The sequence below is a fragment of the Podarcis pityusensis genome, assembly GCF_964106645.2.
Source record: "Podarcis pityusensis genome assembly, chromosome: 1".
NCBI lineage: Eukaryota > Metazoa > Chordata > Lepidosauria > Squamata > Lacertidae > Podarcis > Podarcis pityusensis.
In genome coordinates, this window is record NC_138028.1 from 97,659,859 (window position 1) to 97,686,238 (window position 26,380).

General features: G+C 40.8%; 1 protein-coding gene across 4 annotated transcripts in view; it reads left to right on the forward strand.

The window, feature by feature from the left end:
• The window catches only part of MGAT5 (alpha-1,6-mannosylglycoprotein 6-beta-N-acetylglucosaminyltransferase), a 115,134-nt gene that overhangs the window by 22,515 nt on the left and 66,239 nt on the right, over positions 1 to 26,380 (forward strand). For all 4 annotated transcript variants that reach the window (XR_013986736.1, XM_081006941.1, XM_081006943.1 and 1 more), the window contains exon 2: positions 25,946 to 26,342. Coding sequence is in view for 3 of the 4 variants with exons in the window: in XM_081006941.1 (XP_080863067.1) it covers positions 26,102 to 26,342 (241 nt within the window). In the remaining variant the exon portion in view is untranslated. The remainder of the gene's footprint in view (positions 1 to 25,945; positions 26,343 to 26,380) is intronic.

Sequence of the window (26,380 nt, forward strand, 5' to 3'; positions counted from 1 at the left end):
GGTGCAAAGTGTAAGGGGTTGGACTTACCCTGTGTGTATCTTCATTTTTCAATCTGGTTCCTGTTTCACAGATGCACGGCCCTCTCCAAAGAATGAAGGGAGCTTAGATTTAGCAGATCTGAAGCTGCCTCTGCTCCACCCCTAAAATGCCCATTTGGGGACCTAGCACTGGTTGTGTGCAGAAGCGTCATTGTCAATGTGGATTAGACTACTGGGCTGGCTGCAAGTGTAGTAAGGCATATGCAGTGGATGTGCTCCTCTGCCAGCAGAGCTCTCCTCTACAAAGAGAGAGGTGACACTGTTCCTTTTTAATCCCTTCTAGCTAGTTGATCTGAGAGTTAGGACACTCTAGAGTTGCAAGCTTCTGCACAGACCCTTCATGCTACCTCATGCTGCCTTGCTCCTTCCCCTCTTAGTATCTGGCAGTGTTGGGAAGCCAAGTGAGCAAGGCTGCCCTGCTTGCGTGCCACTTCTGAATTAACATCAATAAATATATATAATAACCCCATTTTTAACAATGTAGCTCAGTGCTAGAGCATCTACTTTGCATGTAGAAGGTCCCATATTCAACCCCCTATGTCTCCAGGTGCTATTGTAAGAGACTCTAATCTGAAATCCTGAGAGTTGCTTATGTACGGTGTAGACAGTACAGTACTGAGCTAGATGGACCATTGGCCTGATTCGGTATATAGGGCAGCTTTCTGTGTTTCCATGTCCCTGGACTCTTAAAGGTTCCATACCCCTGACTTAAGTTACAGTAATTCTAGATCATGTCTAAGTCGGATATGGCCTTTATTTTTGCCCCAGCCCTCATCCTGTCTTCTTTCCTGACAGTCAAAGTGTGTGTTGCTTGACCTTTGTGTCACCCCTGGCTAATATCCTGAAGGTCATGCCAAACTGTCTGTTTTGCATACAAAACCTATAAATATGAAACCTAGCCTACCTTGGATAAATTGCCTTCAGCTGGAATCAGTATTATATGCTTCTTTATTTCCAAGGAGGATATGGATTTCTGTTTCCATAATTGTTTCTTCCACAGCCCATAAGAGATTAACTACATGCCTATTATACCAGCTCTGGCAAGACTTGGCAGTTACATAAGTGATTTTCTTTATTTAATTGTCTGCCATATTTATGTGTTCTGTGTTCTGAGTGATAAACCTATTTTTTATATACTGTATATAGTTTAAGTGATATACAGTATTGTATTCTGATCTGGACATACATTTTGAAACACTGTATATCATTTTGTTTTTCTTCTGATCCAAACTACTGTCCGGGCATATGTTACCCTTCTAGGGAGTTGGGTGGACAGGAATTGAGAGCTGGCAGAGTGGTGTGTCACAGTACCCTAGTCAGATTCCTCTACTTTCTACACTTAGTATCTCACTGCAGGTTTAACTCTATCTGTGTTGGCAGCTAGTGATTCACCTGGCTGTCTTAGTGTTCATTTAGTCCCAGTAGTAAAGTTGGGAGAATTAAACATCCATTTGACCCTGCATACTTCATGATCTTGTGGGGCACAAGGTCAAAGGCTCTCTTAGAAAGACACCAGGGATGCTAGAGTGCCAGTGCCTGGCTGTATACGCAACACTGCCACTTCCCACACTTGAAAGCACTTGAAAGCATTTTCATTCTTTTTCTGTGTGGAGGAGGCAATATAGAGCTAAATATATCACTTGCCAATTTTATTCCTCCTTAAGGTGTTATATTAGTCAGTCTGGCTCCTAAATTTCATTTCATTTTATTTAGTTTGGGTATTTATATCCTGCCGTTAAACAAATTCTCATGACAGCTATATAAATATTGTCAGGATTAGATTGTAACAGCCCCCTGAAATACAAGCAATACAGTAATCGTACTTATCTGGAAAAGATTTGGGAAAAGGTGGTGTAGGAAAGACGAAATGAAGATAGCTAATTAATACACTTTTTTTCTTTTCTTTTTTGGCTTTGTGCACTGAATTTTAAAATGAGAAGGAAAGGTTTTGATAAACTATTCAGGAGGGAAGCTCCACTCATTTGATTTAGACCACCTTTTTCAGTGGCGTTTTTGGATAAAAATTATCTAAAAGTGCCACTAAAGTCTCTGAGTGCTAGTCTAACATTGTAGTTTGAAAATATCAAGTGTGTCTACCTTTTGTGAATGGTGTAAAAAAGGACTGATTTTATTTATTATTATTATTATTTTTGCTTAGTTCCAGCATGTTTTCTGGTGATATATATTGAACTGATAATTCATCTTTGGAGATTTGTGCAGCTGGGGTGGGACAGAGAGGGTAAACTTGTGGTTTATTAATCTGTATTGGGGAAAGAAAAAAACCCAAAGGTTCCTTACACAACCCCACCCCCCTTTATTCCTCTCTGCCTCTCTGAAGAAATTCATTAATAGTCTACCTGCTCTCTCTTACATTATTTATTGTTGGTTACAATTATTTTTCAGTGGTGCAACTTGCAATAGCTGCAGTATGGAGTTTGTTCAGGATTTCAGCTAGCCAGCAACACATTCTAGTATATTTTATTTCATTCCTCTCCCCTTAATAGTCAATCAGGTTTTCATGTGTATTGATCATGCTTAATCTTTTGAATGGGAGAAAAGCAATGACAAACTTAGACAGCATCTTAAAAAGCAGAGACATCACCTTGCCAACAAAGGTCCGTATAGTTAAAGCTATGGTTTTCCCAGTAGTGATGTATGGAAGTGAGAGCTGGACCATAAAGAAGGCTGATCGCCGAAGAATTGATGCTTTTGAATTATGGTGCTGGAGGAGACTCTTAAGAGTCCCATGGACTGCAAGAAGATCAAACCTATCCATTCTGAAGGAAATCAGCCCTGAGTGCTCACTGGAAGGACAGATCGTGAAGCTGGGGCTCCAATACTTTGGCCACCTCATGAGAAGAGAAGACTCCCTGGAAAAGACCCTGATGTTGGGAAAGATGGAGGGCACAAGGAGAAGGGGACGACAGAGGACGAGATGGTTGGACAGTGTTCTCGAAGCTACCAGCATGAGTTTGACCAAACTGCGGGAGGCAGTGGAGGACAGGAGTGCCTGGCGTGCTCTGGTCCATGGGGTCACGAAGAGTCGGACACGACTAAACAACAACAACAACAATCTTTTGGAGCCCTCCACCTTTAGGTATTATTAGCATTGGTATTATAATAATCAGCATTATTGCTATGGTTATCATCATTATACATTTCTGCAAGCAAGCCTTAGGGTTATACTGATGCTACTGATACCCACATCTTTGTTGGTGCTATTTTGTCTATATAAAGAGAAGGTAGTAAATTAGATAACAGATAACATCTAATAAATACCTCTTTAACTGCAACACACACAAACCATGCACACAAACACACACTCACCAGTTTTTTATGATCATCCTCATCAGTTCAGTTGGTGTCAAAATTAGGAAATGGCTGTGTGAGTTTTACTAGTTCCAACAAGTAGAAATCCATTTACAGGAACTTTTGCTATTTTAAATGCTTTCCTAGATTTTTTAAATCAGTTTATCTAATGTTAAAGAACAAGCCCCTCCCCCTACAGTCTCTTTAAATTGTAAAACCATTAATTCAGGAGCATTCCAATCTATCTCCATTAGTGATCATGTACCAAACCTGTTCCACAGAGAGATACAGAATGATTGGTTCAGTAAATTTTAGTTGCAGACATAGTTTCCTCCAATTCTCTGACGTGCTATTCTGTAGATGCTAATATTCAAGTTCACTGGGGCTTAGTTGTTTATCAGAGCTTCTCTGAAGTGCAACATTGCTGATTCCTAAGGGACAAGTGTTAAATAGTGACTTGCCTCCTTGGTCATCGTAAGTAAGAATTGCCTCTAGCTGAGCGGCTGAGAAGGTTTTTGTAAATGAGAGGACAGTGCTTTTGCTTTCTCTTCCAGCCTCTTAAATTTCCACAAATTACTTATGCTGGTATGCATTTGTAGGTGGGCTACAAAATTTCTGTGGAATTATTTACAATAGTGTCATAAGGTTAATTTTCCACCTTCTTTTAAAAATTGTGTGGTGACAATTGGGTGCTCCCTTTTTGTGAAGCTGATTGTTGTGTTAATAATAGTGGGAGATAATGAAATGAGATGTTTTCCTTAATGGACCATCTACTTGCAGAGCGAAATCGGTATTCTGCCAGTGGTGGGGGTGTAGATCTGGGCTATAATTGTTAAATGAGAATGTAGGTGTCCCCCCCCCCCCCCGCGCGCGCTTAAAGAGGAGAAACTGTTGTTGCATTCCTTTAATGGGAGCAGGGTGGGAAGTGCAAGGTGCTTAAGTGTAAGTTGAATGTCTGAATCAATACATTTTACACTTGTACATTTTCCTTGATTTTTTTTTCTTCAATCAGCTACAGCTGAATTACTGAATACTTTAGAGGGCTCACTTCAGTAGCAAGTAGATTTAAAATGAGGTCAGTACTCATAGAGTGTAAGTCACTCTTGTGTAACCAAAGCAGATCTGTTGCTGGTTAAAGGGCTGTAATACTTGGTTAAGAAAAAGGTTGAGTTTCTTTCTTGTTGCTGTTATATTCATTTGAAGCCACCCATGCTAAATACTATAAGCAAGGCAGTACAATAGTGAAAACCTAAGTTAGCACTGAGGTGATTTGTACATAGAAATCACAACTGTTTTAGAAGCAAGCATAAGAATTTAGATCGGAAACAAGTAGGCATCCTCCATCTGGCTGGCAGTAATTATATAAATTAAAGCTGTGTTTCTATGGCCTGCTTTCAGATAATTTTTACTGACATAATACATACTTGATCCTCCCAGGGAACATAATCTGGCCTCATTCTGCTGAGTGATGACATCACCATATACTATGCAACATAAGCTATTTGTTAAAGCAGAACCACAGCAATCTGTTTGGTTCCCAAGCTACAAGTGCAGTGTATTATATAATAGTCTGCCACTTGAGCTGAAGAGAGGGGTCTCTAGAGTTCATTTTGTGGATTGGCTGCTTTTGATGGATGGTAGCAAAGCAATTTGTTAATTTTGCTTCTGGTTTGTTTGCATCATGTTTTACTTGCTTGGGTCCTCCTTTTAGTATTTTTTGTTGGTTCCCCCACTACCCCAAAGTCTAAACTGGCTTCCCACTATCTCTGCACAAGGACCAGATGTTGGCTGAATGAAGGTAATGCGCTGTACAGTAAGAGCTGTTCAACGGTGGAACAGTCTCCCTCGGGAGGTTGTGGATTTTCCTTCCTTGGAGGTTTTTTGAAGCAGAGGTTGAATGGCAATCTGTCATGGATGCTTTAGCGGAATTTCCTGAATTGCAGGGAGGTGGTCTTGTTGATTATATTTTCAAATAATTTTCTCTGTTATGCAACTAGACTGGCCTCTGTACAGATGCAACATGTTTATGTACCTGGGTTTTTGGTGTGTGTGTGGTTTTTTAAAAAAATTGCAAATGCTTTGTAGTAGCTTTTGAACACATGCCAACCGTAAACTCACAACCTCAAAAGCCTCTCAAGGCCCTCATTGCAGTTTTCGCAAGTGGGAAGACAGTTCCATCTCTCCAAAAAGCTACTAAATATAAAACAAAAGTAGGATAATCATATTCTACATTAGAAAAAAAGAGTTTAATTAAAGAAAAGCCATTCCAAACCTTAATTCCAAGAGTGTCTTTGCAATTTTAGTATTTTTTTCCTACTTCACTTTAAAGTTCTCATTGTTAAAATGTTGATATAGTTGCATGGCTTTTAGCACTTTTTTTGTAGTTGCACTTGTAAAAGTGCCGCTTCCACAGATTGACCCAGTTGAGTGGGCACATATCGGTTAAAGTGATCCTCCAAGTAAACAGGCCCTAAGCTGTAAAGGCCTTTGAGGGGGGAATCCAAAATCTATCATAGAGAAGTTAATAACTGTGATGAGACAGCCAAGTCTAATCTTCATCTGGCCTGACTGATTTTCCTTTTGTCTGATGATATGTTCCTGATATCCACAGTGGAATTCAGCTTATGCATTTACTTATGTTGTAGAAATCAGCAGCAGGCTAGCACATTCCACTACGACCAATTGCAATACAGAAACAAATACTAGTATTTCTAAACAGCTGGAAACTCTTGTATTCACCATCTCTTGCACTAGATTATAGTGTTATGAAGCTTCAATTAGTATAATTAGGTTGACAGCTGCACATTCACAATGAGTGAAAATCCAATTGTTGACTCTTCTGGTTTGGACTCCCAGGACCTTATTGAATTACATCAGAAGGGATGTATTTGTTAGTGATTTGATGCATTTAAAGTACTGTAGAGAAATGCTAAGCAAATAAACCATTGTTCTAGGGGCTTACGCTCCTAACTTAATGCTAAACTCTAATTTGTGAACCTGTTCTAAACTTGTAATAAGAGCACTTAAAAAAAAAAAGTAGTAAAAGCTTTGCCTGCTGACTGACTTGTAGAACTACTGTATTAGTGTTGTCTTCAATATAGAATGGTCAGAAGAAGATTTCTTAAGCTAAATGTCAAAGAGGAAAAACTTGTATAAAGATACATTTTAAGAAAGGCATGTCATGGCTTTTGTTAGGAAGTTCTCTGACTCCTTTTAACAGTTTTTTGTATTTTTATAGATAAAGATGTAAAGTATTTTTGGTGGGGGAAATTGCCAGAAAAGGTTAAGATAAATGTTCACAGCCAAAGGTTTGAGTATGAACCCTTCAGACCTTTTATAGACTGTAGAGCTATAGCTTGGTTTAATTCAAAACTATTTGCAGTGTTTTATAATTTATGTTTATTGTGTAGATCTGTGCAAGGCATCACATTCATTTTGCCAGTCTTCCTTCTATCTTCAACTGTCAATCTTCTCATTTTTTTACTTTTCTGTCTCTGAAACTTGCAGTAGCTGAGGGCAACATAAAGTGATAGATGTATGGTTGGCCAAAGTTAAAGAGGATAGTCCTTATATTTACTGTGTTCTGTTACATGTTTTTCCATATAAAGGGTTTTCTCCAGCAGCTTAGAATTAATACTCCTATTTTAGATGCCCAGGTACAGGAGTAGTCACTGTGATAGGGCAGTGCTATAGAACCATGTTCCCTATAGCAGCAGCACTGCCACATACCTGGATAATGTAGAGTTGGGGTGGCAGCAAAGTCAGGGCTGCAAAATTGCACCGATGAAGCAACAATGCAATATTCAGAGGATGGCTCCTGAATATGTATTGATGTTAAACATAGTTCCATGGTCTCAGAGCTCTTTCTCTGAGGTCAGCAGGATCTGTGGGCATGAACAGATGAACCAGGAAGCCTCTAGACAAATTTGCATGCTTTAAATGACACCCAGTTTTCACATTGGATGGGTCTCTGAACGAGTGGGAATGGTATGGTGGAGCGCGGGGGGGGGGGGAGAGAGAATAAACTCCTGTGGCCTGTTTTCTGTGCTAAAATCTGTTTTCCAAGTGAATAACATATTATGATATGAACAATCCTAATAAATAGCAGGAAGAATGAATACATAGAATCGGGAGCAAGCCACATTAAAATGAAGTCAAAGGCTATTGGAAAAAGAACTCTACAAAATGATGTCAGGGGGAGGTTAAGGAGATATCTTTGACAAGAGTTCAGTCTCCTGTGGCAGCCACAAAAAGCCCTGCTCTTGTAGTGACTAACATAGACCCTATCTGAGTAGGACTATGAATCAGAATGGCCCCAGAAGATTATCTACTCTCCATGATGGTGCTGCATTGCTAAATGTTTTCCCCTCCTCTAAATAATATGGCACATGAAGCATTTGCTTGCACATTGGTTCTGTTCTCTTAGAAACTGTGTACATGGCAGAATGTGTTCTCTGTGTTGTTTCATCATTAATATAAACACTTTCATTCAGTTTTGGCTCTTAGATCTGTCCCCTCCCCACTCTTTTAAGAACTCATTTGAGACACTAATCTTGTCCTATTGGAGCTGTCCTTGATGCTTAAACTCTCTTTTATGTACTCATTAAGCTCACTGAATTCAACTTCTGCAGAGTTATTAGCTGTCTTACTTCGTGTGTATGAAATTGCATCCTTTGTTAATTCAAACCTATAGACAGCAGCAGATCCCTGGGAAATTCTGTGTTCCACAGACTGAGGTGGCACAATTGGTATTGCTCTCTGCTAAAACTCTTTTCCTTGAGTGTAAATCAGTGCTGTTGAGCCATTCGGTATGGTAGGCACACATCAATAGCTGTATAATTTATCTCAAGATGTGAGCTCGATTAAGTGCAGAGTGTCTTTGTAAACACCTGCAGGGTTACTGAATAATAATAAAAAAAGAATCTCTTGGAAAACCTTGAATCATCCTTGAAAACTTTGACACATCTTGTTGCATAACCATGTTTCCCTCAAATAAGAAATTCTTTGCTGGGGATACTTGTTTTTAAAAATGGTTTTTTTGTTTGTTTGAAGAACTAGAACTGCTTCCTGCCATAATATCCTCCTACACCTTTCCTGCAATTTAGTTTGCTGACACAGAACATAGCAAATGAGTTTATACTATGGATGGGGAATCTGTGGCCCTCCAGATGTTGTTGGACTATAACTTATACTGGCCTTAGCCAGCAGGGCCAATGGTTAAGGACAGAAGGAATTGTAGTCCAACATCTGGAGGGTCAAACATTCCCCATTCTTTGCTTATGCAAAGCTTGCCAATTATTATGTCAAATTCAGTAAACAAATATTTCCACAATTTTATAACTATTCTGCTATCTCCTATGCTGGTGGTATTGGTGGACTGGTCCCACTGATGCTGGTGATAAATAATGGTAATATTGTAAACTGAGATTTTCCATTCTTCCCTGTCCTCTGCTTATTCCCCATTGACAGTCTTTTTATGGATTTGGTTCACCTTGCAAGCACCTGCCTTGCCCAAATTTTATTTATTTGTGCCACATTCAACAGCAACCTGTTTAAGAATTGCTGTTCCCTCAGTCTAGGTGGAGTGCATGTCTTCTTGTACTCCTGTTAGCTACATTTATGGGATCAGGTAGATTAAAAAAAAATGGCGACAAGAATATATAGGGCGAGTCCTTTAAAAGAGGCCCCGTGGATACAGAGTACACATGTTTCATGGGGCTTCTTTTAAAAGACTTACCCTGTATTATTGCTGTGTGTGTAAGTAAGTGTAATTGAATTGGCTGAATTCTGCTGCTATCTGATCCTGCCCAATTGTACCTCCATGATGTCCATTAGAGGGTAGAAAGGGAAACTGAGTTGAGGATGTGCTATGCATTACATTTATAGTCTACTTTTCTTTCATCATAGAACTCGAGGCAATGTGCATAGGATTCCCAAGCAGGCTCCCTTCTAGGCACTCACAAGACACAGGCCTATTAACATCAGCAGAGTTAAAACACTGTATGCTTGTAGAGTATGTTCTATAATCAAGGGTTCTTTCCCAAGCTTCTATTGCTCCATGGTCATAGTTCTGCCTGTTGCTCATACGAGAAAGTCCATGGCCTTTTCAGTATTGGTGCTTCTATTTCTGTAGTCACACTGTGTGGGTAGCAGAAATTTCAGAAATACGGATGAGGTGCTGGTGTTGACCTACAAAACCCCAAATGATTTTGGACCTTGCACCTCTCCCTGTGACAGCCTGTCCTGTGCTTCTAGATCTATAGGTGAGCCCCTCGTCCTCTTACATCACTCAGCGGAGAACATTCTGCAGTGACATGGGATGCAGAGCGTTCTCAGTAGTGGTATCCCACTTTGGGAATTCCCTACTCCTAGAGAGGCATAGGGAGGGACGCGGGTGGCGCTGTGGGTTAAACCACAGAGCCTAGGACTTGCTGATCGAAAGTCGGCGGTTCGAATCCCTGCGGCGGGGTGAGCTCCCGTCGTTCAGTCCCAGCTCCTGCCCACCTAGCAGTTCGAAAGCACCCCTAAGTGCAAGTAGATAAATAGGGACCGCTTTCTAGCGGGAAGATAAACGGCTTTTCCGTGTGCGGCGCTGGTGCTGGCTCGCCAGTTGCAGCTTCGTCACGCTGGCCACGTGTCTTCGGACAGCGCCGGCTCCCGGCCTCTTGGGCGAGAGGAGAGCGCAACCCTAGAGTCGGTCACGACTGGCCCTGACGGGCAGGGGTACCTTTACCTTTAGAGAGGCATAAGCAAGGCCAGTGCATTTGTCATTTGGTTTGGAAGCTGCAGCTGGTGTAAAATATGGTGGCTCAACTGCTTACTGGGGCAAGACATTGTTTTACACTACTGTTTGAAGAATTGCACTTGCTGCCAGTTATGTGCTGAGTTAAGTTCAGCATGCTGGTTTTAGTGTGAAGAACCCTATGCTGGGACCACCAGGAAACCTGAAAGATCATCTCACCACTTATTTACCCAATTCATCAGTGCACTCTACGGATGAGGGCCTCCTGCAGATACCATCTTACCATTAGGTCTGTTCCACACAATGTAGCAATCAAGCATTTAGTGTTGTAGCACCTACTCTTGTGGAATTATTTTCCCATGAATATAAGGTCCTGTGTCTTTTCAGCACCTACTGAAGACATTCCTATTCCAACAAGGTGATATATTTCCTAGCCTGCATCTATATTGGAGTTGTTTTTAAGTTTTGTTTTATTTTGTCGTTTGGTTGCTTGCCACCCAGGTCTCTTTTGAGAGGAACAAGGGATATAAATTTAATAAATAAATAACTTTTCCAGCACTGGGTGAAAACTCATCTGTTTGCTTTTTGGAGTTGCTATAGATTTTGTCATTCCTGTAAGTTACTGCCCAGGCTGTGACTCCTTGTGTGTTTAGAGTGCTATATTTTTTTTATCTGCTTCCATAAGTTGTGCTGAATTGGTTCTACTGCTGTGTTATTGTGCTGTTTTATTATATTGTAATCTGCCCTGGGACCATATGATGAAGGGTTGGGTAGACATTCTCTTACAAATAAAATAAATATGTTCTCAGCTCCCACAAAGCTATGTGTTTTGGTGAAAGAATGTGTCAAGGAAAGAAAACTGGTTGGCTTTGCAGCTTTCAGCAAAGAACCTGCGGTATGCAGAGAGTAATACATTTCTCCCCTTTAGATTTGTCATCTAATCTTTTACGCCTTACCTTCACTATGACCTGTATTTGTCAGATCCCCTGAGGCTAGCATTCTTAGTGAGTGTGGCGATAGCTGTGCCGTGTTAATGAGTCAGTAAAATGGGACAGTTGTCTGGCTGTTGCAACTCCTGCAGAATATTTATCAGCTTTGTCATATATTTTTAAGGGCACGTGTCCTGGTGCAGCATTGGTTACTTGATAAAAAGAGAGAAGCAAGTGCCCAAATGGCAGAAGGGAAGTTGATTAATTAGAGTATGAGATCTTGAGCCCTCATCAGAATGTGTTAAACCTTAGCAAATTTGCCTGCATAGTGCTTAATGTTTTTGACAAACACAAATGAATGTGGATTTTATTACAGAGGGCATTTTTAGTCTTCAGGCGCTAGCTACCAAAACAGCAGATCCATTCTTGGGTACTATATATGCATCCAAACACTTAAGAACATAAGAAGAGCCTGCTGGATCAGGCAATGGACCATTTAGTTCAGTATTGTGTTCTCACAGTGGCCAACCAGATGCCTATGGAAAACCCACAAGCAGGACCCTAAGCACACAAGCGCTATCCCCTCCTATGGTTTCAAGCAACTGATATTCAGAGGCATACTGCCTGCAGTGGGTGGGCATTTATTTGTTGGGCATCTATATTCTTCAATAAAAGGATCTAAACTACTGCCACATAACTGTAAGAATCCTGACAGTGGTCCAAATACTAGGATCACTTTTTAAGAACTATGTGAAAGCACTGCTCATGTGAACAAAAAGTGAAGGTTTTGCTTGCCAACAGCTGTGTTGTTTTAAGCAACAAAAATACACCAGTAATAGATTTCCTCAAGGCACTTGGAAATGTTATTGTGTGGGTTCTTCATTATTGTAATTAGTCCATAGTCTGCAGATCAAGTGTCCTGATCAAGGGAAGTAATAGTCCTGTTCTATTCTGCCTTGGTCAGACCACACTTGGAATACTGTGTTCATTTATGGGCTCTGCAGTTTAAGAAGAATATTGACAAGCTTGAACATATCCAGAGAAGTGAGGACAAAATGATAACATGTCTTGAAACTTAAGTCTTATGAGGAACAGTTGAGGAAGTTGGATATGTTTAGCATGGAAAAGATGAGACTGAGAGGAGACATGATAGCCATCTTGAAGTATCTAAAGGGCTGTCACATGAAGGATGGAGCAACCTTGTTTTCCCCTGCTCTGGAGGGTAGAACCTGAGCCAATGGCTTCAAGTTACAAGAAAGAAGATTTTGACTAAACATTAGGAAGAACCTTATGATGGTAAAAGCTGTTTGATAGTGGAAGGCTCCATTGGAAGGTGGTGGACTCTCTGCCTTGGAGGTTTTTAAGCAGAGGTTGGATGGTCACCTGTCATGTATGATCTAGTTGAGATTCCTGCATCGCAGGGGATTGGACTAGATGATCCACAGGGTCCCTTCTAACACTACAACTCTTTGTTATTCAAGTATATGCTTTCCTTCTTTCAAACTAAACCGTTCTTCTGTTAAAGTAATCAGCATTCTGTTTAGATGAGCAGGAGCTGTGAAAGTAATATTCCACTTAGAAAGAGGCATGTGTTGTGAGGATTTGTTCATAGGTTGTATGTGTCAAGGGAGTTCTGGGAGAAAATGGACAAAGGTGAACAAGCATCAATGAAGGGAAATTAATGCCTTAATTACAATGTTCCAATGCAAGACGAATACTTCTCATCTAAGAGCATGAACCACTGGGGTATATATGCTATGCATTCATGTAATTAGTAGTTGATGTTTCAAAAGCAAAGCAAAGAAAATACTTGAAATGCCACTGATGTGTATAAAGGTATAAAATTGGAAGAACCCCCTCCTCAAAGCAAAATAAAATAAGTGCAGTATTGATCAGTTCCACTTACAGTGGGTGGTAGTGTTGCTAACTCTGTGCATTAAAAAAATATTAGTTAGGATTCAAGTAGAGCCACTGCCACTGATTAGTTTTCCATTTTGTCAGTAAAGATACATATTATAAATGAGACTTAATCTATCTGTCTTGAGGTTATGTGGTTCATGTATAGTTCGTGTATAGAGAAAGAATAGTTTTGGAATTATCATGACAAAAAAAGTGATGGGGGGATATTAAACACTTAAAGCAATCTTCCAAGTGTTGATCTTTACATCAGACCTATAAAAATGCCCAGTACAAAGTAAATTATGGTTCAAGGTGTTTTAGCAAGTGTTGAGGTTTCATTGTGGCTTTAATTTTAGCCTTCTATCTTACAAATCAAAATTATCTTCACAGAAAATGTTCAGGGTTGAAACCTTTGTGAAGTCACTTATGACCAATTCCCCGCCAAGGAAATTCACCCCCACCCTTACTTCAGTTACTGAATATGAAAAAGTCACTGGCAGCAATTTCAGGAGTGTATTCCAGTTGATTCAAACTAATGAATCATTTTATTCGGTGTAGTTTTGGTTTGCTTTGTTTAGGTCTATGAGTATGGACCAGGGCCGGATTTAGGTTTGATGAGGCCCTAAGCTACTGAAGGTAACTGGGCCCTTTATATAGCAGGCAGGGCCCATTACTTACATCATAGGAGCCTACACAACACAAAACACTCTATACCTGTATGTAGGTTTTATTTTATTTGTTTTTTATCTTACATTTTGGAAATGTACATCCAGTGGGGTTTTTTCTTTACATTTTTTTTTGGGGGGGGGAGCAAAAGAGCCGGGCCCTAAACTATAGCTTGTTTAGTTTATACATAAATCCGGCACTGGTATGGACTCTCAAGCTTCTTCAATTGCAAAATCTGATGTCACTGAACATCCTTGCCTTGAAGATTTTAACCAAGTATGAATTGAAAAAATCTGTTCACAAAGTTGCATTTTAAGGCTGCAATCTTAAATGTTGTTACTAAGTCCCACTAAAACAATTTCCACTAAGTTTCAACTAGACATGTTGAGGATCAAGTTGTGAAATTTTAAGTTGCAATACTATTTCATAGAATCATAGAATTGTAGAGTTGGGGGGGCCCGGGGAGCTTCTAGGCCAACTCTTTACAATGCAGGAATCTCGACAGTTTCAGGAGAATGTAAAGTCAAGGAAAATTATCAGTTGAGAAGTGCACTGAAAATGCAGCTCCTGAGAACTAGAACTTGCTTATTATGTTTATGTATGTTAGGCTAAGAGCTGATGGTATTGCTCCAGTAAATGAAATATGATCTACTTTAACAAGAAACTGCTGACAGAATTGCTCTACAAAATTGTAAATCAAAGTATATGATTTGTATGCTTTACATACAAGCTGTGAATTGGTTTTTCCTATGTGAGCAAAAATTCACTGTGTTCTAATATTTAGATACTGATTTGTGGGAAGTCTCTTGGTTTTCATGTCCATCTGTGTTAAAATGAGAGGTCTGCAAGTGCATTGTATGCAAGCTTCTTTATTTGAGGAAGTAATGGTGTACAGATTTTTTTGTGGTGATTACTGAGTTGGCTACCGTGTGCAGATAAGCACACGCTGCTGTACTGTGCAGTCACTGGCTTTCCACCTGTAAGCTTTAGAGTTGTTGCTATAAAAGGCTAACCTCCTGCAGATATAGAGATTTTAGGTACATGACTGCAACAGGTTCCTGACCCTGGATCCTCTGGGCTGTCAGTCAAAGATTCATACTATAAATTGCTACACAGCTCTAGACCAAGAAGAAGAAGATGCACAGGAATTCACAGGTCAGGTGAGAGTCATTGACCTTGATAAAAGCTTCCAGATCCAGTTGTCTCATTGATCTGATTAACTAGGGCAGAAGTGGGTAGACTTTCAGGTTTGTTTTAAATAGAAACTTGAGATCCACTAGTGAGAGTCAGGTTGAGGATAGTGGGTGGGTCTGAGCACATCTGAACCCAGGAATTTGTTTCTAGTAACAAAAGTAAGTTATTGATTTGTTGGCACACAAACCAGTTTCTTGTTGTACAGTAAGCTTTCTTTCTTCCAGCAGCTGAATTTAGAGAGATAATACTTTGTTGTATTAGAAAAAAAGATATAAAAGTTACTCCTGTTATTCCATTGCCTTATGATTTGCCCTTAAGTTTATGGAACTCTGTTCAATCAACACTTGCTGCCAAATAATCATTTGCATTAAATAATTAAGTAACTTTCCTAAATGGGTGGAGTCCCTTTCTAGTGTGGTGAAATGCCGTTGGAAAAATTAACAAATTGCATGGAGAGTGGCCCTGTTACCTAATTGCTTAGTCATTTGGCTGTACAGATTAAGTCTCTTTTTCAAGTTCATGTCTAAGCATTGCTGCTACTTTTACACCAAGCTTATTCAGTTTAGTGTTGGTTCTGGATTCTTAGTGAACATGGGTGGTGAATGTACAGCTTTTGATGGCAACCTGCTTGCATCTTTGCCTGTATTATTCTGCGAAGCACTATGTGTGGAAAGTGGAACTTGAGCCCCTAAAAATGGCCACCTGGTTGTGTGCATGAGAATTACCCAAACCATATTGGAGTGGAGGTTAACATATTTAGGTTAGGTGACTGCCACGATTCAGCAGCAGTCCATTTGTAGAATGCTGTCCCAAGAGTGGCTCACCTAATGCAGACATTGCCATCTTTTGGATGCCAGGGAAATAAGTTCTTATTTTCCCAGGCAAAAATGGCCACTGGTATTGTGTTGGTTTTTGTGATATTCCTTTGGAAGCAGGGAAGAAATAATCTGTGTTGTAATTGATCTTCATGAGTGATCTTTTTAGTGTATTAGTTTTTTAAACAGATATATTCATTATAATTTTATTTTATTTTTGCGGCCATGAGTTGCATCAGGACTTCAGTCTTTGTATAAAGCATTACATAAATAAATACAGTGGTGCCTCGCAGGACGAATGCCTCGCAAGACGAAAAACGCGCAAGACGAAAGAGTTTTCTATTTTTTGAGTCGTTCCGCAAGACGAATTTCCCTATGGGCTTGCTTCGCAAGACGAAACGTCTTGCAAGTTCTTGCGAGTTTGTTTCCTTTTTCTTAAAGCCGCTAAGCCGTTAATAGCCGCTAAGCCGCTAATAGCCACTAAGCCGCTAATAGCCGTGCTTTGCAAGACGAAAAAACCGCAAGACGAAGAGACTCGCGGAACGGATTACTTTCGTCTTGCGAGGCACCACTGTAATAATAATAGCAAGTACCCTGTGTCTAGACTTTGCAACTATCAAGAGGCAATGTATTGTTGCACATGAAATTGTTTGATGTCTTCTTATGGAAATTTTTGATTCTTTAAAAAAACACTATGACTTTGCTTGCAAACTGCAGGGCAAAAGGCATGAGCAACTAAAGAGTTGAGCTACAGGTCTCCCTGCATTTTATTAAAGGGTGTGCAGGAAATGTTGCCTCTTTGAGAGGACTCCTTAATATCTATTCCTGTATCTAGAGTTTCAGTCTTAACAAGGTAATTAATAGCTTGGCTTGAGTGTTGCCTCCCCTCCTCCCCTTTGACACAAATTGTAGGGATTGGAAGTTGCAGCCCCAGCTATACTTCTTGACTTACATATTATTGAACTAGTTCACCATTTCTCTTGTCAGTGCAGAGAGCAGGGTCAGGGACAGGACTTTTAAGCAATGGAATGGCAGCTAAATTATCTTGCTGCATTGGAATTATTAACTAAATGGCTACTCCCTGAAAACAGGTAATCATTTTTCTCCAGGCCATTACCTCTGGATCAATTCAGATGCCATCTGAAACCATAGATTGTGAAGCTTAAATCCAAACCTTTATTACCAGTAACTTTCTATTGCAATACCTTCCTGAAGTTATCAGTAGTTAATACAGACTGACTTGGGCATGTGAAACTAACGGTATTGTTGGCATAGCAGCATGAATGAGAAATTATTCTTGCCAGAGATGCCAATAAATATTTTACTCTCTTTAAGTTATCTCGTTTATGTAAAAATTGAAATGAGATCTTACATGAAGCATTGTTTACGGAAATGAATGAGTAGAGCTCTTGGAAGAAGGACAGCAGGAAAAGACTATGGCTACAGGACTTCCAATCTATGCTGATGATGAGGTACTGGAATCACAGGGTGGGGTTGGATAGAGCTAGTCACTAAGGATGTTAAAGAGTCCAACTCCGCTTCTTCAGGTTCTGCTCTAGCAACAACTAAGCTTGCCTACTTTCTCTCAGCCTCTCCCTTTCTCTGTCTCATGTTTGCAGTGCACTCATGCTGGTTTCGAAATGGCACCAATGTCCACAGCACTTTTCTGTCCAGTTAGGAATCCTGAAGCCAGCTGCACGTTGTTCTACACTTCAGTGTTTTCTTAAGTGCAGTGCATAAATGACATTTGTAAAAGCTACACTTAAGTTTCCTTTAGAAACAAAGTATTTGTATTTGATGAGTTCAGTAATGGTTACTGAATAAATCTTGGCTACAGATCCTGGTTAGTGAGACACAGCTTAACCATGAACCCAAGTTTGGAATACATGCTAAGCCAAACCTTGGCATAGTTCAGTAAAGCTAGGGAGTATATATTAAAAAAAGACTAGGAAGGAGCAGTAAAAGTGGATGCTTCCATGTTTCCACAGTCCTGGTAAGCCCTGGATGGTTTAGTGTGGTGTGCAAACTGGGGCATTTTCTCAGATGAGGTGGGGGAAGGTATTTTAGAGTGCAATTATTGACTTTGCAAATATTAGACAAAAGCAATATGCATCAACTTTGGTCTGTACTGCTTGCTCCTAATGTAGCTATGCTTAAGATGTAAACTAATTTATATTAGCAGGTAGAAGCAACTGATTACACTCTTAAGGAATCCTCGGGTTGGTGTAAAATTCATTCCAAACTGTGCAGTAAGTGAGCCCGGGAAGTTCTGTTTTGAGAAGAGTAGCTTTTCATCCAGCTAGTCGTTAAAATCAATTTTCTTTCCTACTTGATTCAATTTTTTTCCTAAGGCAGTAAAAGATTTCTGCTTATTCCCTAAACTGTCTGGCAGTCTGGGGAGAGTGCCAGTATAGGGGAAATGGAGGAGCTCTGTTTTGTAGTTAATGATATCAGCTAGAAAAATCAGAAAGGCTGTCAAAATGGTACGCTGTTGCCAAAACAGGTAATTCTTTAAACTTCATGTAATAGAAGCTGGTAGAGTAGGGGAAGAGGAAGTAGATTCTGATCTGAAAGTTTCATTTACTCACACTCTGTGTTTCTGTGTCTGTGTCTGTGTATATGTTGTGATATGAGTAGCTTCTAAGGACAGACAGCAAGCCAAAATAGAGTTGTGGTATTATGTAGAATTTTAAAGTGGTCAGAGTTAAAGATATGCCTCATCGGGGCATGTCAGAGGATGCAAGGGGAGAAAAGAAAGAAAACTGTGCAATCACATAAACCAGAGTAGCCAACACGGTGTCCTTCAGACATTGTTGGATTAAAACTCCCATCATTCCTGACCATTGGCCATTGCTGACTGGGGCTGATGGGTGTTGGGAATTCGGCAGCACCCGGATGGCATCATTTTGGCTGCCCAATACAAACCATGATGGCCACAAAAAAGCCTTCTGCATGGAAGCTGTATTGCAAACCATGAATCTGTGTGAGCCTGAGTGCTGTTGAGCCATGGGCCTGGTGGCAGCCCTCCAAGGTGCCTATGTGGGGCCCCCGTTGCTTCTGAACCTGGCCCATATTCAAGTAAATGCCTTTCGTTATGATAGTAGGGAGAGGCTGTGTACTGTAGCAATTTATCTGGGTAGGAGTACAGCTATCTCTTGTTCCTGCAAGGCTGGGCAATGGTGAAGGAAGGATGTGGCGATGACTCAGCAGGCAAACGAATGAAGCTGCTTTGCACAGTCAGGCCGTTGTTCCATCTAGCTCAGTATTATCTATGCTTAATGGCAACGGCTGTTCCAGAGTTCTGGGCCAGGGATTGAACTTGGGACATTCTGCAGGCAAGGCATGTGTTCTGCCACACTCCATTCTCCAAGTTGCGCTGACAAAATGAGGGTAGCTTTATGGTAGGAACGACCACCCTCCCCGTCCTGCGACATATGCATTAAAGTGATTGGGTTGCTTAGAAATTAAGTAAAGTGAATCCATGAGCTGAAAGAGCTGATTAAGGGATTGAAATCAATTCGTTGAACATGCAGGAAGTCACCTCGCCATTTGGTGTAGCTGACAACCAGCTGCAATTGTGAGTTTGCTTTCCTCATATCCACATAGCGATTGTTAGTAGCTTTTAGATCAGTCTGGAAGAGTTAGATCAGTCTGGCACAGAGAGAGAGAGAGAGAGAGTCTATAATAAGTATATATCTTAACATTTTTACATTTTGGGTTAGATTGAAGTCGTATCTACAGAGCATATCTCAGGATGAGGCCACCCAAGTACTTAAAGTGCTGTTAGCCAGATTTGTGGCATGTAATGTACTCTCTGCTCTGCAAATCTGCCCTGCATATGATGGAAAAAAGAGCATATTATGTCATCTGCTTCTGGTGCACTCTTCTGAAATAAATTAAATTAAGCATCCTTTTTATATGAAATTGTTTACAGTTGGTAGAGAACATAGATGCAATTTATTTTTAGACCTGTGTAATAAGATTCTCTTTTAAATATTTATTTTGTGGAGGCGTCATGAGCAGCTCAAAGCTAAGGCTCAGTTGGCAGAAAATTGCTGTTAGTGATTCTTTTAATCTTATGGAACAGGATCAGTTACTTTAGCAGTAGGGCTAACACTAAGGTAAACAATTGTTTTCTTTTTTTATATTATATATATAATATGCAGATTGGTAGATATTTTTAGATCTGGCCTTTGAATGGCTTTTTCTAGCCCGGGTGTAGGATTTATTAAGGAACAGCTTTTGATGGTTGATTAAAATGGACATAAGATCTTTTAAAGTCCTGCTGATTTAAGAAAAGAAGAGACTGCTGGGTGATGCCAGTGAGCTATCTAGTCCAGGAAGTCCATATGCAAGCCCTAAGTGCCGGAGTGTTCTTTCTCCTCACTTGTGGTTCCCAGCAGCAGGCATTCAGAGGCATCCTATCTCTGCCAATGGAAGAGTTTCAGTGAGAGACTTATGCATATGGTGCATATACCTTTTGTTGAGAAACACTTACCTTTGGCTCAGTTGTATCCAAAGTTCTTAACTGTCACAGTATTTGACATGTAGATGCCATATTCTTAATTCCTGGGATTTTGAACGAAATAGTTTTCACCTGGGCCATCTTTCTTGTTGACCTGTTGCTCCTTAAATATGTTGAGCCACTTCTGAGTATTAACTCAAGAGTCATTTTAACCATTTCATTTGAATGCTCAATCAGCAGGAAACTAACGTAATCACAGATTTTCCAGTAACTCCAACTCAGCTGGAGTTGGAGATTTCTTTAAAATTTAGCTGTGCGTTATCTCTAACAATGGCATGAATGTGTCCTTCACTCGTTTTCAAGCCCTTGCATCTTTTTGTATTATTCTTTTGCATCTCTAACCAGTCTTCAGTGTCTTTAATCTTATTGTCACTATTGTTCAGCTTTGACAACACTGTCCTATCTTGTATCACTATAATGCCTGTGGCTTTGTCTTTGATCTTCATCCTTAGAAAATAGTATATGTAGCTGTGGTGGGTGGGTTTTTTGTGTTGTTGTTTTTTTAAATCCCTGTTCCACAGATACGTGTTGTGTGGAAATAAAATGGCTTAACAAGAACTGGATGCTCAGGGCCATACAATTTTCCTTGTTCTATATTACCATCCTGGTATTGAATCCCTTACAACCCAAGACTTAATCAGAGGTCCACAAATTATGGCTATGCTTGGTAGCTCAAGCATTAATTCCTGCTTTCCAGCTCTGAGATCCAGTCCAACCAGGTTAGTGCAACAGTAGTATTATAAATTTATAAGCACAGATATGGTTGAAATTATGTAAATAGGGTTTGTGTAGGCTGATTTCCTCTCCTGCCCCCTTTTAAAATTGATGTCAGTTTTGCAGGGTTGTGTTGTGGTTGTTTTCCTTTGACGAATTTCAAGACTGTCATGTTAGTTTAGGTAGTTGGCTTCTGTTGCTGTTCTCTGGCAAAACCATCAAATGTTGGGAGAGTGTGGAACTTGACCAGTAAAATGTTTGTTTTAATTTTCTGTCTAATAAATGTTATAAAATGAAGGGAAGATTTTTTTTCACAAATGAGTCCCATGACATGTTAAATACTTTTTCCCCTGGAGTTTTCATAACAATAAAAGGTGCACTTATGAGATGAATCTACCCCCTCCCCCAAGCTTTATCACTGAAAATATCTACCCACAGCTACATGTGTTTCATAGAATTGTAAAGCTGGAAGGGACCCCATCTAGTTCAACCTTGCACTGTACTTGCTCCTCTGACTGAGAATTGATGTCCAAGATCAGGGGATGGAGTTGATTTTGTAGCTCCAAATACACAGCATGTCTCCTACTTTTTTGTGTTACATTCCACCAGGGGTTCACTTCCTGAACTAGGCAATCTTCCTCCTCCCTAGGGGCACTGCCCCAGCATCTCTGTTCCAGGACAGTCCACTCTGGTCTAGCGAGAATTTCCTCATCTTGTTTGTGTTTATCAGAATTCATGAAGAAACCACCACCACCCCTTTCTTATAAACCTTCATTTATTTTATTTTTATTTCATTACATTTATATTCCAACTTTCCTTCAAGGACCTCAACTTGGCATACATGGATCTCCCCCTCTCCATTTTATCCTCACAACCCACTATCAGTCAGTGTAGACAATAATGTGTTAGATGGACTTATAGTCTGACTTTGTATAATGCAGCTTCCTATGTTCCTTAGGGTGATAATAACAGAATTTATTTACCTTTCTTCCTTGGTTCTTTATTTTAAGCTCTCACAAGAGTTGATCAGTTTGCGAGGCTCATGATGATTTTTAATTGCCATATTACCAAGCTCTGAAGAAAACATTGGCTCCAAATTCATATAGGCAGGTGGTTAAGCAAATCAAGAGCAGCAGGGAAAAAGGGGGTTCAAGTAGCTCCACTGTGACTATCATATAACTGTCTCTGGGAGTTATTGTGAGGCTTTTGTCTACACACATCATAGCCCAACAAATTTAACTTTTCCCCAGGAGCTATATCAGTTTAGTAACTATACAGATACCCAGCTGCGTCTCAGACATATGCCATGTTATCCTGTCAAGCTGATTATAATTATTACTTTAAATGAAATTTGGGGTATTTGTTTAGAACCTTAATCGAATATTGTTTATTTCATGAACAAAACTCACAGAACTGTCAGTAGTTCCACATCAACATGTATGTTGAAGAGCTACTTTATCCTACAAAGGGTTCTGGAAGTGTTCAGTATGTTGAAGGAAAAGTATAACTTGGAAAAGTTTGTCCCCATGGGTAAACCCCTGCTAGCTACTGCAAATCTCAGGGTTTCCTGGCACACTTGAAAACAATTGTTATCCAGGGAGCCATAAATTTCAGCTTGGTAGCCAAACATCTTTTCCAGAAGCCAGCAAGTCTGACTTACCTATTTCTTGGTCCACAGATAACTGCATCACTTCTGCAGCCTTTTCCCTTGGTGAGGTGGAGTTAGTGGGAAGAAGTGGCAGGCAGGCTGAAAAGTGTGTTGCCAGCAACACAGTCCCTTTAATCCATGACATTGCATCACAGCAGAAGTTGCAGGCCATTCCCATCTTCATTCTTTGCTTTCCTGCATTGCCGGATGATGGGAAGACTCCATGTTTGCACCTTTCAGCAGAGTAGTAGGAGTAGTAGTAGTTGGTGAGTGTTGGAGCAATATTATAAAACACCTCACAAAAAGCCCTATGATTTCCATATCACAGATGGGACCTACTAGACCAAATTAGTTTTTGCAGATCCAGAACAAGGCATTGTAACCCTACTTGAATGTCACATGGAAAATCATGAGACTACAATCCCCACTGAGATGACATCCTGGAAATAGGAATCACTTGCCCTCAAGCCAGCTTCTGCCAACTCTTCAAATCTAGAAGACGAACATTTGGGGCAGGTGAAGTGTTTTTCAGGGGGCAGTTCAAAAGGCATTCCTGCCTATTATTCTGTTGTTGTTGTTATTATTACTGGCCAATTAAAGGCTGACCATAAATTTGGGAAGATTCTGTTCAGACTTTGCAAACAGGATATCAAATAGTGAGAGGCTCTGGAGCGCCTGTTGTTTTAAAGCCTCCATTTGTCTTCACGCAAATGATGATTCAGGGACAAGCAAAGAAAAAAGAAAAATGGTTGATCACACCATGAGAAAAGTGTCTGCTGATGGATTCATTTCTGTGGGACTAAGCTGTGTAAGATGGCATGCTTGACAGAAAGTTGGAGAGGTTTCAAGATGCTTAGTGCAACCAAGGACTCCTGTATCTGTTAGAATCATGGGTGGTTGCCACAGGCCTGTTCAGCAGCACTCCAAGCACAAAGGAGACTTCTCCCCGCCCCCCGCCCTGAAAATAGAACTACATTGCTTGCTCAAGGTTAAAAGTGATTTCATGTTGCATTATCTTAACGTCTACCCTTGTCAGTTCTCATACATGTCTATTTAGGAGGGAGGAAGTGTGTGTGTGTGTGTGCATGAAAGGTATAGACCCTAGCACTCGGAGCTTAGCCTCCTTCAGTCCATCTGCCTCTCATCTCTCTGCATAGTATATTTTTAATCATTTACAGTAGAGGTGTTTGTTAGAAAGTGGGAGGTGGCAGATATCACCGTATAAAGAAGGATTACCATCTGACGTTAAAAAGGGAAGGACTTCAGCATGTAACATTGCAAGAGCAGCCTGAGAAGAATGGTGTGTGACTATCTGAGGGCTGTCCATGAGGAGATGTGGAAGAACAGCTGTTTTTGTGATGTATAGATGGGGGAACAGGATTGACCCAAGACCTTTTCTTTATTTTATGTATTTGAGAGCATTTCTAGATCACTTAATCTTGCAGCCTGAGGTGAAGCAGCAAATGGTTTTCTCCCCACCCCTGCCCTTGCACCTTGGGACTCAAGGTGCAAGTTGCTTTGGCAGCTGAGGCAGGAAGTCCCGCAAGTACCTCTCCCTCTCCTCCTTGCAGTAAAAATACAATAACAACTAACAATTTGTTGCACTTCGGTGACATCTGAAGTCATCAGCTGGATGCCGCCATCTCCGCCAAGAGGACTGACAATAAACCATCCTACTAATCTTATATAAGCAAATGATTAACAAAATATGAACTAATTATTCGTGGAAGTTGCTCATTGATTTTAGGCTGTGCGTGTTCTTTGAAAAGATAAGCTTAAACTATATTTCCATTATATCACAGGATGAAACTGGAAACAACTTTCTTTTCCAGATTATCTACACCATTCTTCCCCAGGCTTAGGTCTCCACATGCTGTTCAGCCACGACTTCTGTCATCGCTGACCATTGACCCATTGGCTAAGGATGGTGTGGGGATGTGCATGTAGCAACACTGCAGCTGTGCATGGATGCATAAGTTGTGCTTGAATACTTCTGTTAGGGGAGGGGTAGTACTTTTGGTAGGGGACACATCATGCTCCTTCTGGGATAGTTTGTCCCACCTTTTGTCCCCACCCTGCACTCAGCTCTCACCTGTGGCTCCTAGAACCTGTCAGCCTGAAACAGCAGCCATACCCTGGCTAAACCAGCAGTAAACGGTGTTTCCGTGCGCTCTGGCACTTGTCATGGTGTTCCGTGTGCCAGAAGCGATTTAGTCATGCTGGCCACATGACCCGGAAAAGCTGTCTGTAGACAAATCACCAGCTCCCTCAGCCTGAAAGTGAAGATGAGTGCCACACCCCATAGTCAGATTCGAGTGGACTTAACTGTCCAGGGGTCCTTTACCTTTTACTTTTAACTTTCAAACCAGGCCAGCTAAACCTGGTGAAGGTAGCCAATGGGTCTCAAACACTGTGAGTTAGGGACTTCCCCTGCATGCAAAGACAGGCTCTGGAGGATTGAGTGGAAGAGACCAGTAGTGGATCCAGTGGTCAAGAAGGCAGTTTCTGCACATGCTATACAGGGAATTGAAGGGCAACCTAGGAAGGTAGCCCATCTCAGATAAGGAAAACTCTGATCCTAAACCTCTGCTGCTTTGCAGGATATACCGTATTTTGCTCTATAAGACTCACTTTTTCCCTCCTGAAAAGTAAGGGGAAATGTGTGTGCGTCTTATGGAGCGAATGCAGGCTGCGCAGATATCCCAGAAGCCAGAACGGCAAGAGGGATTGCTGCTTTCACTGCGCAGTGATCCCTCCTGGTGTTCTGGCTTCTGAAATTCAGAAAAAAAAATTTCTTGTTTTCCTCCTCCAAAAACTAGGTGCGTCTTGTGGTCTGGTGCATCTTATAGAGCGAAAAATACGCTATTCAGGAGAACAAAAGGCTAAGGCGTAAATTCTACACAAATCCAGCGTGGCAACCCTAAGACTGTTAGATGGCGCCTTGTACGCCTCCTTCCAGCAACTTCTGCAGCCAAGCTGGTGCCAAATGTATTGCTCTGCTTTCCTTTAAACCACATTGGCAAGGCCAAGAGGGGCATCTTGTCGTCTGGGCAGCCCAGCACCTCCATACACACTGCCCATGCTTGCGCCCCAGGGTGGTCACTTAGGTGCTGTTAACACAGCAGTTTCATTTTACCCCCCGGAAGCATACTCCATTGTCTCTTGAGACAGATGGATGCTAACAGCTCTTCTGTCCCAAATGTAATGTCTTGGACATCAGGTGATAAGGTCAGCCCAGGGACCATATCTGTTAAATACACATTTCTTGATCCATTCCCAAATGTTTCCTGGACTCTATGGTCACTTGTGTCATAAAATATTGATTCATAACAATTTACCAAGAAAGCACATTGTCCTGCTTTCCAAGGCTGGCAATGGGGAATTATAAACATGAAAACAGGTTTGAAGAGTTTGGTGGGTATTTTTGCTACTCTAAATTACCATATGTTTCCTTTTCTCTTGCAGCAGCAGGATGGAGTTGAATAGCAACAATATGTTGACTAAGGAGCCAGAGTGAATAGCACCAGAATTTTGTTTGTTACCTGCTTGGACTATGAACTGAGACATTGGTGTGGACTTTTCAAACCTTTTCCAGTTGACTCCAGAGCTGGTTGAACAGCCATGGCATTTTTTACTCCATGGAAGTTGTCCTCTCAGAAACTTGGCTTTTTTCTGGTGACCTTTGGCTTCATTTGGGGAATGATGCTGCTGCATTTTACAATCCAACAGAAGACTCAGCACGAAAGCAGTTCGGTGCTTCGTGAACAAATACTGGACCTCAGCAAAAGATACATAAAAGCACTGGCGGAAGAGAATAGGAACGTGGTGGATGGACCATATGTTGGTACGATGACTGCGTATGGTGAGTAGGCTTCCTAAAACAATTAGACGCTGTCCAGG